Here is a 17,903-nt window from a genome sequence, read left to right on the forward strand (position 1 = left end):
TAAACGAGTTAATCCTAGGAGTGAAAAATGGCGCCGCGAAGCGCGTGTTAACCTTTTATTTTTTGAATAAAGACATCCATTGACATCTTAAAGCATCTACAGCCGGACTTGACAAATTCGACCCCTTAAATACCCACGGACGGGACTGGGTGCGTCCGCGGACAGTGACCGGTCACGGCTCAAACTTGGTTCTACTCATACGAGTCTCTCATATTTCATCTCTAGATCCATACAAACCATGCAAAATAAATCTACGTACTACGACACACTAGTTATGCTTCGTCGTCGAAGATGTCCATGACATCGGTGCCGGGTGCTGGGTGGATAGGAGGGCTCCAGCTCCTCCTCCTCCTCCTCCTCCTCCTCCTCATCCATATATGTGAGCATCTCGTCCACTTCCGCGGTGTGCTCCGCACCACCTCCTGGCGACGACGTCTGGACTCCGACCGAAGGGAATCGAGACTATAGCTCCTTATCCGACGGCGTGGGGACATGGCTACTAGTGGTGGCGGGCGACGATTGGAAAGTGCTGCGGCAACAGATGGGAGGAGGGAAATGTGGACGAGTAGGGTTTCGGTGCCGGCGGTCGGCTTAAATAGCTAGGCTAGGCACTACCGGCCTGCCAGAGTGGCACCACTCGGCTTCATCGGTCGACGGAGGAGACGAGCTTCGAACCGCCGAATTTCAGAGTGTTTTCTTTGGTGACCCCATCGCCAGTTCGACGTGACGGACGCTCCTGGGCATCCCATATCCGTCCCAGATTTGAACTGGATATGAGTGGTGCCGGTTAATCTGGGAGTTTGAGAAATCCATCTGGATCGGTTCCGACAATTGACCAAGCCGTCCGTCCAAGCATTTGAGATGGGTTTGAGACGCCCGCCTGCAGATGCTCTTAGATCTGCCCGTTCCCTCCCATCCAGTTCCCCTTGCACAGTAAAGAAGTTGCAGCCGTCTCTCTCTCTCCCTATGGCAGCTTGCTAATGAATCGGCAATCCTCCTGTGAGTCCCTGCGCCCATTCTCACTTAAAACTGAAGCCCGGGTCGAAATAGAAAAATTTCCCGCCGAAAGAAAAGCCCGAAAGTTGTGGAAATTGGACCAGCTGCTCCAGTGTCCAGACTGCTCGTTTCCATTTTTGGATTGGCTGTGCGTACCACACTTCCTGTACGACACACTTCCATTTTAGTGCTAACTCAGTCGTCGTTCGTCATCTAGACACCAGGCGACGTGTCGAGCACCCAGCTTGTGTGTGTGCAGCACATATTTTCTCTCAGCAAGACGTACCCTACGTTGTGGCTCCTCACTGCTCACAGCGTCACCCGGTAATACAAAAACACACCAGCTTTTTCATATTTTGTGCCAGTTGAAAATATTTAATAATAATTACAGTTACCATAATAGAAAAAATAAAGTTTTAAGTCTTTTTTCTTGAGAAAAAAAGCTACATCCGGCTTTAAATTGATAAAATCATTAAAAATAACCTTACAACAGACCATCACAACAAACACACACAACAAAGAGAGGAAATAAAAATGGCCCAATACAACGGTGCCGAGGAACAACCACAGCAACAGACAAACAACAAGCCAGACTGATGTGGCACCACTTGAGTCATCTGGGTTCCTTCCGCACTTAGGCAACCATAGGTAGATCCCAACTCGACCCACCATCGCGAGAACCCTCAATACGAAGAGAGAAAGCTATAGTCTACCACACCGCACCAATGGATAGGGAACATGCTTTGAGACGGAACCTCCAAGAAGGGAACGACGGCATATTGCCGCCATCGCCCGGTTCGGTAAAGGGCCAAGGGTTTTTACCCACATCAAGGAGGTGGAGGCCACCCACAATGACGCATCCAAGGAGGGGTACGACGCTTGAGAGCGTCGCTGTCACCGGCACCGGCACCAATATCGTCGGGCAAAGTTTTTGTCGAGGATCCGACCACCTACCACCGGTCGTCCACTAGCCACACCTTCATCACACTGAAGAGGAACATACGACGAGGTGGGGAAGACCAAAAGCGGTGCAGACAATGCCCAAGTCAGGGAAAGGTGTGACCTTGACACCCCCCCCCCACCATGCACGCCAAATCCGATTTCACAAACGAGTGGGGGAGGGGAAATATGCCAGGATTGCACCGTAGAGCATCCCCGAAGACGAAAGGCAATCACATGTCATTGTCACTGCTCGGACTCCGTCACAATAGCTCCGACTCCAGAGCAACGGAACAGAGACTGAAGACCTGCGAACACGCTGGGAAGCGGACTGCCAAACCATGCTGCAACCCAACCACCATGGAGCCATCGTCGTTGCCACACAAGCCACTACGCCAAAACCTACATCGTCGGTCGGGCACCTGCCGATCGTGATGCCACACACGTTCAGCCATGAGAGTGCACGAGGGAGCCAAATCTCTTCAAAACAATGCCTAGAAAGGGAAGCGCCACGGTAGATTACGCCATTGTCCAACTCTGCAACCAGAGTCTAGGGTTCCGCCCAAAGAACTTGCCTCGAGGGTGACGCGGGAGATCTCCACGGCGACCCTCCAAGGAGGTGACGACACCCACAGGCGACGCATCGTCGGCTGGCAAAGCCGTGCAAGCTTTCGCCCGGAGCAGCAACCCCAACACCCCAGGCAGTCGGACATCACTGGCCCGCACTGACCCATGCACACCCGACACAATAGAGGCACCACCGCCACACCAGACCCACCGTCCTCGTCGCCAAAAAATCTGGCGAGCCAATCCAGCCGCACCGGCCAAATCCGGCCTCCAGTCACCGCCGCACTACCATCGCTGCCTGACACGCTCTCGAATAGAGAGGAGGGCCGCCACCCTACCCCAGCACGCCGCACCCCAGGAGCTGACGGAAGCCCGCACCGTGTTGTGCAGTCACCGCCCCAACCAGGCAGCCATGCCTTCCGCCGAAAAGCGCTGCCAAAAGATACATAGGGCGACGGCGGGCCGGATAGCAGGGGAGGACTGAGACTCCCTCCAGAACGACCACCAGAGGAAACGTCTCCGCCGCCGTAACAGGGTGCCGCCGGCAGAGATCCACGCTCAGGAGAGCATGCGGCCACCAGAGGAAGCCCTCCGCCACCGTTGAAGCGCATCAGCCCATCGAAATGGCCGCCGCCCTTGCGCACCACCGCAGCAACCCCATGTGCCCACGCCACGGTCAACGCGCCCCCGTGTCGACGCCAAGCCTTCGCGCCACCGGGAACGAAGGAGGGCAGCCCCACCGCCGCCGACGCCTTACGGGCTTTGCCCGGCGACGCTCTCCATCGGCGGCGAGGGGAGGAGAAGGAGGGGCGGCCACCGCTGTTTTCGATCTAGGGTTCCGTGCGTGCTGCTCCGAGGGAGTGACGCGGAGTAGCGGGGTTTTTGCACATTAAGGTCCTCTCAGGTCCAGCTTTGCCCACAAAAATAATAATGATCTCATGTAAGAAATGACAAATTGATGCTGGTTTTTGAGAAGGATACATTTACATGCATCTTGTTGTCCCAATCTAACAAAATGATTTATAGAAGCTCCTTTCATGTGAACTAACCACTGAAGAATCTGGGCATAGACAACCTTGTACAGTACAGTAAGAGAAGCTAGAACAAAATGCTTCACAAATCCCATCCTTTGTCAAAAATATTGGTTGCACTTGACTCGGGTCAAATACAAACCAGTAGCTGCATTACTGCCAGTATTTCCTCCGTCCAGAAATACTTGTCGGAGGCATGAATAGGATTTAGGCTATTTGTTCAGAACAAAGGGTGAAGCATTCCTATCCTTGCTTAGCTACATTACTGCTACCCTTAGCTGCATTGCTACTGAATTGAAGTGGTCAGAAGCCAGAAAAATTCATAGTCTCATTCATACACTCGTACTAATCATCCATAGCTTAGCTGCACTACTTCCACTGAATTGAACAGTTCGTCATACGTACTACTACTCTTATCTTGCATTAAACAAGTAAACCATCAGAAGCCATCTAAGTTAACATCAGATTATCAAACGCATACTTCACTGCATCCTCCTCGGCGTCCTGGCCTGTGGTGTAGCAGACTTGGGAGCGCCGCCGGCCGGTCGGATCAGATCAATCCGGACGCTGAGCATCAGTGTGTCGCCGGAGAGCAGCTCCTGGGGCACCGCCAAGAACATCCCCTGCCCCGGCGCCGGCGCGCCGGTGGACAGCGCGCTGCTGCTCACCGCCGAGGTCATGAGGACCAGGTTGTCCTTGTCGTCGCCCGCCGGGCGCTCCACGGACAGCTTGCACCGGAACTGGGGCGCCGCCTCGCCCGCGCCGTCCGGCCTGACGCAGACCAGCGACACGGCGGTGGCAGCGCCGAGCGGGCCGAGGGACACGAGGAACACGCTGCGGTCCTCCCCGACGAGCACGTGCCAGCGGCGCGACAGGGAGAAGCCGAGGTTCCAAGGCCGGCCGTAGCGGACCGTGACCGCGTGGCGCTGGTGGCCGGCGGCGAAGTGGTCGAGCAGCATCGCGCGGGATCCCACGAAGACGCAGCCGGGCTCCGGGCAGGAGCAGGGCGCGCACTGGCACGCGCGCTGGTGGTCCGCCGCGCCGTGGTACACCACGTAGCGCTCGCAGCCGAACACCTTGTAGGGGCACGGCACCTTGGCGGCGCCGACCACGGTGTCCAGCTCGCCGCAGTGGGTGCCGGCGCGGCTGCAGAGGGCGGCGTGGCCGGCGCGGCAGAAGCAGCACACCACGTGCCCGGCGGCCTCGCACTGCGACAGGAAACGCAGATCTTCAACTTCCATAACCGTGGCAAGAAGATAGATATACTCCTAGAATGGAAAAGATGACGAATTTCTTCCTGATAAATACATGTGTAATAATCGATCTACGCAATCCTCTCAGAAAGTGAGATGGAAAGAGGGTTTTTTGGTTCTTCCAAACAAACTGTGTTCTTGGCAAGCAGAATCGTGGATCACTCTGTCTCTGGGTGAGAGGAGAATTGGATCACCTTGAACACGGGAGGCTTGAGGGGGAGGAGGCAGGCCTGGCAGTGGAGCAGCGCCACGTCCATCCTCACGTCGATCTGCACCGGCGCCATGGCTTCCCCCGCCGCCGTCGCAGCACCCCCATCCCCTCCGCCTCCGCCCTCTCCCTGCATCAAGACCTCTCCTTCCTCCCACTCCGGCTTCACCTCCTCACTCACGCTCTTGCCGCACATCTCCCCTCCCTCCATTGTTATTTCTGCTCGCGCAGTGTGTGTTACATGGTGAAATAAGAGAATGGCAAAAGAGGAAAACGGGAGGGGCCATTGCGAGCCAGCAGAGCATACCCAAAAACCGAAAGAAACAGGACAATAATTTCAGCCTGTGCAGCCTTCCTTGCTTTTTCCCTTTGACTGATCAAACAGCAGAATGTTACAAGAAAAGGCCAAATTCACTGTTCTAACTCTTTTTTTTAAAGTTCAGCACGATATGACGCCACTTAAAAAAAGGATATGACTTTTTTTTCCTACCGCCAGTCACCTCGACGATAGCATAACACCACCTACCACAGTGTCTCTGGCGTTCATGTCAGTGTCAGTAACGACCCGTCCGCCTCTGCCGTCAATCTTACTGCCATGGGCTTCGGCGATAGGCAGTTATACCCTACCGCCATTGACTCTGGCGATAGGGTTTGAACAGTTAAAGGCCGCAGGGGCGGCTGGCGGGTCCCACCCACCGAAATAGAGCGGGGGTTTAATTGGATGAATGGATGGATATATGTTGGATATATGAATGTGTGGATGAATGGATGGATATATGTTGGATATATGAATGTGTGGATGAATGAATGAATATATGTTGGATATATGAATGTGTGATGAATGGATGGATATATGTTGGATGTGTGGATGTGTGGATGTGTGGATGGATATAGGTGAACCCTAGTTCATCTTTTAGTTTGATTTTTTGTAACTAAATTTAATTAGAGTTGATGTGTGTATCAATGGAAGGATATATGGATGTGTGGATGAACCCTACTTCATCTTGTGGTATTGCTATATTTAAAATGAATTCATATGCATATATGTGTGGAATATTTAGAAAGGTGGATGGTGAATGTGTGGAGACATATATTTAGAATGATGAATGATTGTTGACGAATGGTTGTTGATGTAGTAATGTTGATGAATGGTTGTGGATGTAGTAATGTTGATGAATGAATGTTGTGCACACACACACACACACACACACACACACACACACACACACACACACACACATGTATGTACATTTTTTGTGAATTTTTTTAACTTGAATAGGCAATTGTTTAGGAGAACCCTTAATCCGAACATCGGCACTCGATACAGTATGCTTGACCATGCCTTCATCGGTATGTTTTATCGAGAATGGAGTGGTAACATTTTGTTGGCTTTGATCAAATTCTTGCATATATTTTGCTGGCTTTGCAATATCTTTCCTTTATTAGTCATTTTTTTCTTTTTGGGGTATTTTTTGGATGTTGGGTGAGTGTAAATGTATACACATGAATACTATAAAATATATACAAAAAAATTACTATTATATATTTATTCTTTGCATACTATAAAAGGTGCAATTTTAGTGCAAAACTGTGTGCAAGTTTCTTTCTTAAATGATGGTACCAATGCCACTAATTTATTGTTCCTTGTAAGACTTTACTATTTTAATTTTGCTTTATTATACTATCATTTTATCTTTTACTTAAGGGCAATACCAATGTGACTAATTCATTCCTTCTTATGAAACTTCTTATTTGCAAAAATTCCACTATTATTTGCTTATTCTTGCACAATTTAAAAGGCATCACTTTTGTGTATATTGCCTGTAATTTTTGTCATTGTTTGTTTTAAATTTTTATTTATTTTATTTCTTCTTAAAGGTTAATACCAATAACACTAATGTAATCTTCCTTAGAAAATTTCATTGTTTTGATTTTTTTTAGTTTGTGTTTTATTTGTTTCTTCTTAAAGAGTAATATCAAACCCACTAATTTATTTTTTCTTAGAAAACTTCATCATAGTGATTTTCCAGTTTTATTTTATTTTGTTTCTTCTTTAATGGTAATACCAATGCCACTCATTCATTCCTTCTTAGGAAACTCCTTTTTTTGTTGTAAAATTCCACTATTTATATGCGTAATTTTGCATATTATAACGAAATGCAGTTTCTATGTAAATTATGTTCCAATTTTGTCATTGTTCGTTTTATTAATTTTTATTTTCTTCTTCTTAAAGGGTAATACCAAAGCCACTAATTCATTATTTCTTAGAAAACCTCATAATATTTAATGCTTATATTGTTGTCACTAGTTCCTTCTGCTTTGGAAACTTCATTTTTGTATAAGTTCCACTATTATACGATTATTCTTGTATATTATCATAAGTGCAATTTATGTGTAAATTGTGTGCAAATGTTGTCATTTTTGTGTCACTAGTTTTCATTTTCTTTCTTCTTAAAGAGTAATAACAACGTCACTAATTCATATTTTTTTTCTTAGGAAACTTCATTATTTGGTTTCCTTTTGGTTTTATTTTGATTTTGTTTCTTCTTAAGGGTAACACCAAAGCCACTAATTCTTTCTTTCTTAAAAAACTTCATTATTTTAATGTTGATTTAGTTTTTATTTTATTTCCTTTCTTCTTTGGGCGTAATAGTAGTGCAACTAATTCATTCCTTGTTAGAAACGTTTTTCTTGCAAATCTTTTACTATTACATGCTTATTCTTTCATATTAAAAAGTGTACAATTTATGTGTATATTGTGTGCACATATTTTAATTTCTTTAATAGTTTTCCATTTCCTTTCTTCTTTTAGGGTAATATCAATGCCACTAATTCATTCTAACTTAGAAGATTTTATTTTTAAAATTATTTTTCTTTTCTATTTTAGTATATTAGTATAGGGGGATGAAAAGGTTAGAGACAATAGAAGTTTTTATGTTCTGTTTTGTTACACATAGTTGCATGATATTGTTTTTGTTTTAAAATTGTTTATCTTTATTTTTCTTTTATTCAAATTGTTAGGTGCTACTCCCTCCGTTCGAAAATACTTGTCATTAAAATGGATGTATCTAGCTCCATTGATGTGAAGAGACGTTAGTTAGTCCAGAGAGACACACACCTTACAAGCCATGTATATATGCGAACAAATTCATTGTCACGTGCGCATCCGATGAGCTTTACCTTGCACCTATGCGTCATTCCATCATTGGTATCGTTGTGCAGCTGAGCTAGCTCCGTTCGACATGGCATGAGAAAAAGACCGTGCATTCAGCCGAGAGCTGGCTAGTCACGCACGCACGCATGCACACCACATGGCACACCGCACGCTGCATGTAAAAGAAAAAATGACTGATCCAATTAACAAATCGAGGCGACTGCCTTATACAGTCAGTCCCCACGAAAATCTTTTCTAAGGGTTTATGGCATCTTCAAAGAAACATGCAAAACACCGGTATATGTCCGACCCGATACATTTGTTTACTTTTGTAATTCAATAAAAACTTATATTAGTCCGAGAAGCTGTCTGCACGTCTAAATTTTAGTATTGAAACTGCTGCACAGCCGAAAAAGCTAGAGATGATCTGTGAACAACCTTCACATCCAACGGTTGGTTGCTCGGCTGGGTACGAGATTCCCTGGTTGGATTTAAACGTAGTGCGCGTATCATCCAAATTGTGTCGTCCGTATAGCACGGTTCTTCCAGTATTTTGAAAAAAAACGTGGGGAACTTCTGCCGGAGTCCGAACATGCACTTGATTAATCACATGCATGCCCATCTCTTCTTTATGCATGGTCCCTTTTTTCCTCTCTCCTTTCAATCGGACACAAAACCATAAATATCCCACCACGTGCACAGTTCCCACCTATTTTTTCTCCTCTCGGTCGGATACTCTGTAAATAGTGTTGGATGACTTCCTCCCATATCATATCCACAGATAGGGCTGGAAAAAAAGCTTGAAGCTCGCGAGCTAAACACGTAGCTTGTGACTCGGCTCGAATCGACTCGAACTCAAAGAATAACGAGTCGAGTCGAGCTTTAGTTTAAGATCCTTTATAAGCCAAGTTAAACGAGTCAATCGTACGAATACTCGTATAACTCATTAGGCTCAATACAATAGATCAGCCACTCAAAATACAAAGAAAGATCAGCCACTAAATAGCCTACGTCCCAGACGCGCACAACCCAAGGCCAAGCAGTTGAAGGCCTAGCCTCCTAGGAGACTCGTGCGTTACAAGAAAATTAGAATTGTTTAGTGATATATATGTTCAATATATACATAATCATTTTTATCATATTTAAGGGCTTTATATTTATATCTTAAACGAGCTTAACAAGCTAAACGAGCCAGCTCGCGAGTTATACGAGTCGAGCCAATCTTGGGTTTGAGCTCGTTATAGTAACGAGTCGAGTCGAGCTAGCTCGTTAACGAAATGAGCTCTAGCGAGTCGAGCCGAGCTGGCTCGACTCGGCTCGAATTCCAGCCCTATCCGCAAACCACGTCCAAAAGTAAAAATTAACATATATTAGAAGAATTTGTGGGTCGGCATTGAAGATGTCCTTATTGCCTTGGTTTTTCCTACCCAACAACCAAATTAAAACAAAGTTGCAAATGTTCCCCTCTCTCTCTCATGCAAATGCACCTCGCCAATGAATCGGCAACGTACACCCTTTTCACTTTAAACTGAATCCCGGGCGCATATTGAAAGTTTTCCCCGCCGAAAGCTGTGGAAATTGGCCCAGCTCTAGAGTCTCCAGACTGCTCGTGTCCATTTTCGGAAATGGCTCACATGCATACGAGTACGACACATTTCCATTTTTGTGCTGAGAACTGCATCGTCGTTTCATAGTGTTCGGTGTAGGCGTGGTTGTAAGCAAAAATGCTAGACCTTCGTATGGCTTTACGAAAAGCTACGTAAGCCTTCCATCGCTAACTAATCAGCCCCCCCGATTTTCAGGGGGTGGGGCCCTCCCTTTTCTTTTTCAATCAAATATCTCCACCTAAGCCTCTTCGTAAGATACGTAAAAGAATTTACGTAGGTGTAGCGTTGTCCGGTTGTAAGTGTCGAGGCCCTCCCTTGTGTCAGATGGTTGCATCGCGCGCCGCCTAAGTTTTTTACATTACTTTTTATCTTCTACGAACAATTTATACAAACGAAAAATGGATCCTTCACTTTTTTCCTGTCTTGCTGATTACTAGTAGTAGTGATCTAAACGCTTTTATTACAGAGGGAGTAGTAGGCACCGTCCGGCCGCAACACAAGTACACAACCCCAGCCGCCTCGCCATGGCTCCTTGGAGCTCGGGATCCTGGTCACCGGACGAACTCCGTGAGGAACCCTCCCGCGATGGAGGCAGCGACGACGACGACGACGTCTCGGCGCCGCACGAGCTGGTCACCTCGCGGTTGCGCAGCCGAGTAACCCTGGAGAAGATCTGCAACAAGTACTCCATCCCCGACAGCTTCACCCCAATCCTCGCTGGCAACCTCTCCTCATGGTCGCCGCCGCCGCCCGGATCCGTCTGCGTGTACGTCGACTCGCTCAACGTCGGTATGCGCCTGCCCCTCCACCCCTTCTTCGGCACGGTACTCAACCACTTCGGGCTCGCCCCGAGCCAGCTCTTGCCCAACGGCTGGCGCGTCCTGGCGGGCTTCGTCGTGCTATCCCACTTTGCCGGTGTGGAGCCGTCGCTGGCCGTGTTCCGGCACTTCTTCGCGTTGTGCCCGTTCCCGCCGCACAGGTTCTACAGCTTCCGTGGCAAGGACAACCACGGCCTGCTCTTCGCCCGGATGCGCAACAGATTTGCCCGGTGTTGGAAGGAGGATTTCTTCTTCTTGGTGTCGTCGGCGCCGTGGCCGTGCCCGGTGGAGTGGGGGGAACCTTCCGGGTCCTCCACCTTGGATCAGTCGCTGACCGGCAAGGAGAAGGCCATGGCGAAGAAGCTGCAGCGTGCTCGAGGGAGTTCTCCGATTGATCTCACCACATATCTCCGCAACGACAACCTTGCCGCAGCCAAGATCATTGGGGCACCATCTGCGCCGCAGCCAACTCCTCGAGGTGAACCGGCAGGGGCGGAGCCAGGATTTAAACATGAGGGGGCGAGACAGCATTGATGACGCAAACGACAGAATATCACAATATACTAAGTCTCATGATAGCATTGATGATAATACATAAAATTATTGTTTGCAAATGTAAAATATATTATTATTAGTAATAATATTGGAGCTTGAAGTTGAACCAATTGGTTTGAAAAAGAATTTACCCCATTTGTTGTTGATGTCTTCCGCTCCATCTTTGACTAGTACAAATATTCAGATAATTACTAGACTAATTTACTTTTTATAAGAAACATTAATTAAGCAGATTAAGGTCGTAATTTATCAAAAAATTCCACTCCCTCAGTTTTAAAATAATTGAAGCTCTAAGTTTGTTCTAAGTTAAACTTCTTCAAGTTTTATCAAGTTTGTAGAAAAATATATCAATATTTGAAACATCATAGTTTTATTAGAATCTTTTAGAAAAATATGCACACTATGTATATTTAATTTGTAGATCTTACCATATTTTTCTATAAACATGATTAAACTTAAATTGGTTTTACTTAGGACAAACGTAGAACTATAATTATTATAAAACAGAGAGTGATAATTACTATCAGTATAATATAGCTTAATCTATTCTACTCACCCGAGATCTAGCCATATTTGGTGGCCGGTGTTGTTGTCATGTCGAGTAGCGGCCAGCGGCAATGACAAACACCCTAGACCCTAGCAGGACACGCTGACGGCAAGCGGCAGCGGCGAAGAACGACCTAGCAGAAGTGCAGAACACGCATGTACGTAATGATGGATTAGGCACTGGGCCGTGGTAAAACAATACTTCCTCCGTTCCATAATGTAAAATGTTTTTTGATAGCCAGCCACCGTCGTACATGCATTATTGGATGGGCTTCTCTGCTTTGGTGCTGGTCCAGTTAATTGTTTATATATGGGCTTATGTTACGCTAAAAAAGAAATGGGCTAATTATGTATTTAGCTGCGGCTGTTAGGCATGTAATACGCACTACCTGCTGCAAATCGTTGAGGGGGGCGAGCGATTGGCAGGGGTCTGACCCCTGCTCGCCCCTCCCTGTCTCCGCTGAACCGTGAACGTCAACCCCTCCGGCATTATAGAATTCAGAACGTTGCCGTGCATTGTACTGATCCGTGATTTGCAATCCCTTGCGTACTTGTGACAGAGAAGGCAGCCACGGCCGCGCGCGTGTCGGCGGGGAAGGTGGCGGCGAAGAGCGAGCCGGACACGGACTGCGAGGTGCTGCCTTGCGCGCCGTCGTTTGGGAAGAAAAGGAAGGTGGCGGTTGACCGTGCGGTCGACGGCGAGAGCTCGGCCTCGGAGCCCTCTGGGCCGCCGGGCTTCCCCGGCCCCTGCAAGCCGCCGTCCGCGACAGGCAAAGACGGTGACTGGAAGGCGGCGAGGCGGCTGCTGCAGGGCACCGTCACGCCGTCGCGGGAGCGCGAGCTCGCCGCGTCCAAGCCCGCCGACGTCGTCGCCTCAAGCTACGTGTCACTGCTCCAGGTGAGCACGCGCCGATGCAAAGTCAGATTAGCTCCTGTTCTATGGAGATTGTTCCTGCATGCTTCGTTGTTCTGGATCGATCGACATGGCAATGATGCGCAGGCGGCGAGCGAGGTGTCATTCTCGCTGGGCCACGCTCTGGAGCTGGAGGGGAAGCTGAGGGCGCGCGAGCGCGAGCCGGACGCGCTGCGGGTGGAGCTGCGCGAGGCGAAGGCCGAGCTGGCGGCGCGGGGGTCGAGCAGGGAGCACGCGCGCGCTCTGGCGGAGCTGGAGCGGCGGGGGTACGAGCGCGGCATGGAGGAGTGAAGAGCGAGCACGCGCGCGCGCTGGCGGAACGGGAGCGGCGGGGGTACGAGCGCGGCATGGAGGACATGAAGCGCGCCGCGCTTCGGCGCTACCCGAACCTCGACCCGGAGCAGCTCGTCGTGCCGCTCCACGCTCCCCCGTAGGCCGTAGCGGCGGCGACCGCCTGATTGCCATGCCCGCCCGACGATCGATCTTCATGTTTTTGGGATGCGCTGCTAAGATCTCTTCCCCATGGATTGTCTGTTGCTATCTGCATTTCGCACTTTCGTTCATCGAGATCTTATTATCTGGTATAAATTGTTAGAGATATTATTCTCGGTCAAACATTTGCAGTCAAATCTACTCCATCACTTACTTAAAAAAACGAGACCAATCCGGACTAGACTAGCCTGTTGGCATTTTTTTTATAGAAGAAAACTCCGTGAGCACCAAACGCTCAAGCCAAGACCCAAGACTTGAACCCTAGTGGGCTGCCTGTTAACTCTCACGTCTTGCCAACTGAGTTACGCTCAGTTCTCACTCCATGACTTACTTATTTGAGTTTTTTTGTGTCCTGGGCTGGGTCGTTAAAGTGTATGTAAGGCCAACTCCAAGACGCCGACGCATTTGGTGCGGTTCGTTGGGGCCGAAACGGACAGAAATGCTGGCCCAATACGCCGACGCATCCCCAGTTTGCGTCCCCTCGGTGTCTCTGTCTCGACGCATTTCCGGCTTAAATTTACACCAGATTCGAGTTCACACGGGCGTTCGCCTCGAGACAAGAAGCAAGCCCTAGCTGCCCATGTGTTTCTTCAGAAGCTCAGCCGCGTTGGCAAGCCCGACCCCAAGGTGTCGTCCTAGTCGGGAGCGTGAGCATCCAACTTCACCATCGCCCAGCCTCAACACACACGCGTGTGGCAGGTGTATCCCCCGTCCATTGGTGCCGCTGCCACTGGCAGCACCACATCCTGACGTCGTGATCGGATGTGAACTTGCCGCACGGCTGGCACTTAAACCCTGACAGGGTGCCAGTGCCGGCGGTGCCACAGTCGGCTGGCAAGTGGATAGAGGAGATTTATCGCCTATGTGCTGCCCTAGATCCGGAGTTGCGCGCCCACTCCGACTACGCGGTGGACTCCTCGTAGTGGGATGCGTGGTTCGCAAGTGAACACGAGACCCGCCGGCGTGTGGGATTGGGTCCACCCGTTGCACCAGCTGCTCCACGTCCACTGGTGGTGGTGAAGGAGGAGGAGGGCGCCTACTTGGCCGCCCTCAAGAAGGCCAACCGGCGACAGTCCAAGGATTCCACGCTCTAGGAGGAAGCGCGGGTGGCCTGGACTCGCGCAGGCACTGGCCGAGAAGTGCGGCCAGCGTGAAGGCAACGCGTTGCCGCCGTCACCACCACCCGTGCCAGGCGTGGAGGCTTACACGCCGCCGCCACCACCACCACCCGCGACTGAAGAGCTGACATGGGTACCCACGTACCGGTGGACGGCCAATGTGTCGGTCTACGTGTCGTGACTGCGGGCGCGACGAAGGAGGAGCGCCAGCGCCTCCTAAGGTGGGAGGCGCGGGCGCGGGTGCTGGCGGCAGAGCGGCGCGAGTTCGAGGAGGAGGCGGCCCAGCATGCGATGGTCCTGCTGCAATAGCAGGCACCCGACGCGACCGATCACTGCCTATCGGCAAGCATTCCCATGGGCGCGAGTGCAGGAGTACGTCGACCTCACAAACGAGGACAAGAACGATGAAGCCTAGATGCGATGCCCTAGATCCGCCAGCACCTGCATTGACCCTTTTTTTAATGTATTATGTTTTTAGTTTGAGTTATTATTAATGTAAGTGGACTTTGGCCAACATTTTAAATAGTAAGTTTATAGTATATTATTGCCTTTTTAGACTTAGTTTTTTTTACATCCGCAAATTTGGGATGCGCCGGCCACGTTGGGCTCACCGCTCCCCCTACTAAAAAAAGGATAGACTCGACTGGCCACCCAAACGAAAAAAAAGGGACAAAAAATGCATCCGTATGGCCCGCGCGTTGGAGTTGGCCTAATTTCACAGTTTTCATCACATAGTTTGTCTAGATGCTGTCTTTCAGGCTCAGATTTTCTACCCGATTTCCTTATATAGGAAGGTTCTTTTTTCTTTTTGAGGAAATATATAGGAAGGGTTGGTTCTCTTTTGTTATGAAAGAGCACGAACACCCTGCCCTCTTTTACACGTCATAAAGAAAAATCTCGACTGCAAACCAACTACATGAGCAACTCTCCCCAGTTTACCTATTTCTGAACTCAAGAATTCTCACAAACCGACCAGAAAAGGCCCAAACATGAAAAACAGTATGCAACATGAATTTTCTGCAGCAGGGAGGCCAATATCCAGGCCTCACACTTGCCAGATCCATGACAAATTCCTTATGTTACAGCAAGTGGGATGAGAGGACATATATATGCACACGATATTATTACTGACTGACTGACAAGATCTTTTCCAACCATCACTGGCACCACCTGTAAGGCCGCCATTTACAAACCAGGTGAAGGGTAGTAGGGCAATGAAGAAAATTAACGAAGCCATGGAGATCAACCACGATCTCTTATTATTGCTAGCTGTCGAGTATCTCAAACTCCGAATCCTGAATGAGATCCCATGATTCCTTCTTCGACAGCGACACGGGCGGGGTGGGCTGCGGAGGGCGGCGGCTGTAGTCGGGGGAGGAGGCGGCGGGCTTCCTTCTTACCGAATCGCTTCTCACGGAGGAGCTGGCGTACGGGAGGCTTCTCCGGTCCGGCAGCAGCGAGTCCATGTATTTGTCCATGACGAGCACATTGGAGTTGTCGACGTCGCTCATCTCCTCGGCCTCGCTGCTGAAGTACCTTTTATGACCTTCTCTAAAGGATTCTACGTCTGAAGGTATTTCGGACCACTGATCCATGCTCTGCTCCGACTTTGACTTTGCAAACACCCACTGGTCCATGCTTTGCTCGGATCGTGTTTTGGTCAAAGCATGGTTCCCTGAAGATTGGTAACCCTCTTGAGTGCCTTTCTCGCTTTCTATCTCACAGACATGAGGTGGAGACTCTATCTCATTTACGCGATGCACAGAAACTTGCACATTCTGGGTGTCTTCCTGAAAAATATAATTTGATAAGACTGGTAAGTAATGCAATTAGCATATCCAAAAACACAGCTCAGCACATTATTATTGTTTCTTCATCTTCAACACTTCAGTCTAACACTAAGGTAACAAAGAGAAGAATGACACGAGAGGATAAAAACATGGCATAAAACCACCCATCATTCAAGAGAACCTCTAATACTAATGCAGATTACACTGGCACACTGCTACTGAAGAGATAACAGTTCGTGCTGGCTAATAAGACATCATTTGAGTGAACTATCCAAGGCCTACCAGCAGCCAATACAAGTTCTAGTTAATTTATTAGTTACCAATTATTACAGAAATAGTTCAGGTAAAATGTTGTAGTACACCTATATATGGAAAATAAACCAATACCAAGTTTTAAAACTATTGCATTCAAAATAAAAAGTATTGAATATACATGCATTGATTACGGATTAGTAAGCGTCACTGTCTCATTAATGAAGGGGATTCCAAATTGGCAACCTCAGTACACATTACCCATCCTGCTAGCACCTAAACTATATATGTGGTTCATGGAGTACCTCGTATTGTCAGTATTCAGTAACCACTTTTGATTTGATTCCCAGGATAAATTCTACTCCCTCTGTCCCATAATATAAGAGCGTTTTCGACACTAGTATTTATTTGCTGAATGAGATGGGAGATTTTTCTTCTCAAAATATGATGCAATGATGCATTCACTGTCATCAATACACACCCAATCTTGTTTATGTCAGCTTAAAAATGCATAGAAATATGTTCATCTAGTGCCAACAATAGCAATAATAGGAAATATATATGTTAACTAAAAAAGGAAAACTGGTTGAACATACTTCCAGCTCTATTTGACTGCAGGCCATGCATCAACATGTTCTTAGTTCAAAACTAGAAACAATTCGAACTGAAATTAGCATAAAAATCAGTTCCACGACAGAAATTAGATTAGCAGGGAACAATGCATAAGAATCATAATATCATATGTCCTAACACACCTCTGAAGTATGTTCACTTAGGCTTGACTCAAGTAGTTTGAAGTATATCTTCCAGAATGCATCTTCATCCATGTAAGAAGGGCAGAGCGTCGCCCGCAGAGATGCTAAATCTGGGACAAGCTTTTCAATGACTTCCATATGATCTCTCTCTACATCAGAGATTGTAGCATCTGCAAAGTAGTAGAAACCACAACATTATGCATTTAAATGTGAAGAACAGTTTCATACCGCAGCAAAGCAACATCGATAAAAGATTCTACCAACGAGGAGCCATGCGAAACAACTCAAGGCGGTACTACTAACGGACATACTTAAGTTTCAAGAGGTATGGTATGGCCATCATGTCAATCTTAAGCTATTCAGATCATAGAAGCAGTAGCTTAGCAAAAAGCGCATGAAAACAAAATATGGTAACTCTACATCGACTACACTGAGAAGACCAGAACTATGCAGCACTACTAGACTCTGATATTCCTTATTGGAATTCGCCCCCATCCCTTCCAATTTCAGGAGTGCAATCGCAGTGCTAAATCCGACGGCTCTCAAACCAGCAAACATTAAATCTATCTCCCCTTAACTGACTTCCATATATAGCACAGAACCGCTCATCAGCGGTCAGCCGGCGAAATTGGCGGCAACAAATACAATCAGCAACGAATCGCACGAGAGTGGAGGGGAGAGAGCCTTACTCTCGTCTACCGCGAGCATGGGGAAGTCAATCCAGGCCTCGGGCCTGGCGGCGAGGGCGCGGGCCGCCCCGAGGATGCCATCGGCGACGCCGGCAGCGGAGGCGGCGGCGTGGGGCGGGGAGTCGACCGGGCTGGGGAGGGTGGCCCGGGCCGGCGGCGGCTGGCGGTCGGGGACGGCCCGGCCGGAGAAGCCGACGCGGAAGGAGCCGCCGATCTCGGC

General features: G+C 48.5%; 2 protein-coding genes and 1 pseudogene across 2 annotated transcripts in view; 1 reads left to right on the top strand and 2 right to left on the bottom strand.

Moving 5' to 3' along the window:
• Positions 1-3,668: 3,668 nt before the first annotated feature.
• Positions 3,669-5,257, bottom strand: LOC119338771 (putative E3 ubiquitin-protein ligase SINA-like 6). Its single transcript, XM_037611007.1, has 2 exons — positions 4,981-5,257; positions 3,669-4,741 (listed from the first exon to the last, which is right to left on the bottom strand). Exons 1-2 carry the CDS (start codon positions 5,203-5,205, stop codon positions 4,016-4,018), a joined length of 951 nt encoding a protein of 316 aa, XP_037466904.1. The 5' UTR covers positions 5,206-5,257; the 3' UTR covers positions 3,669-4,015.
• A 5,022-nt stretch (positions 5,258-10,279) lies between these two features.
• On the top strand, positions 10,280-13,143 carry LOC119338586 (annotated as a pseudogene).
• Positions 13,144-15,187: 2,044 nt separating this feature from the next.
• LOC119337677 overlaps positions 15,188-17,903 on the bottom strand; it is a 3,169-nt gene continuing 453 nt past the window's right edge. Inside the window, exons 2-4 of the mRNA XM_037609835.1 lie at positions 17,684-17,903; positions 16,995-17,164; positions 15,188-15,987 (exon numbers count right to left, since the gene is read on the bottom strand). The exon at positions 17,684-17,903 is cut by the window's right edge and continues 7 nt beyond it. Coding sequence (XP_037465732.1) covers positions 15,463-15,987; positions 16,995-17,164; positions 17,684-17,903 — 915 coding nt within the window. The 3' untranslated portion in view covers positions 15,188-15,462. The remainder of the gene's footprint in view (positions 15,988-16,994; positions 17,165-17,683) is intronic.

Source organism: Triticum dicoccoides, chromosome 7B (assembly GCF_002162155.2).
Source record: "Triticum dicoccoides isolate Atlit2015 ecotype Zavitan chromosome 7B, WEW_v2.0, whole genome shotgun sequence".
Taxonomy (NCBI): domain Eukaryota; kingdom Viridiplantae; phylum Streptophyta; class Magnoliopsida; order Poales; family Poaceae; genus Triticum; species Triticum dicoccoides.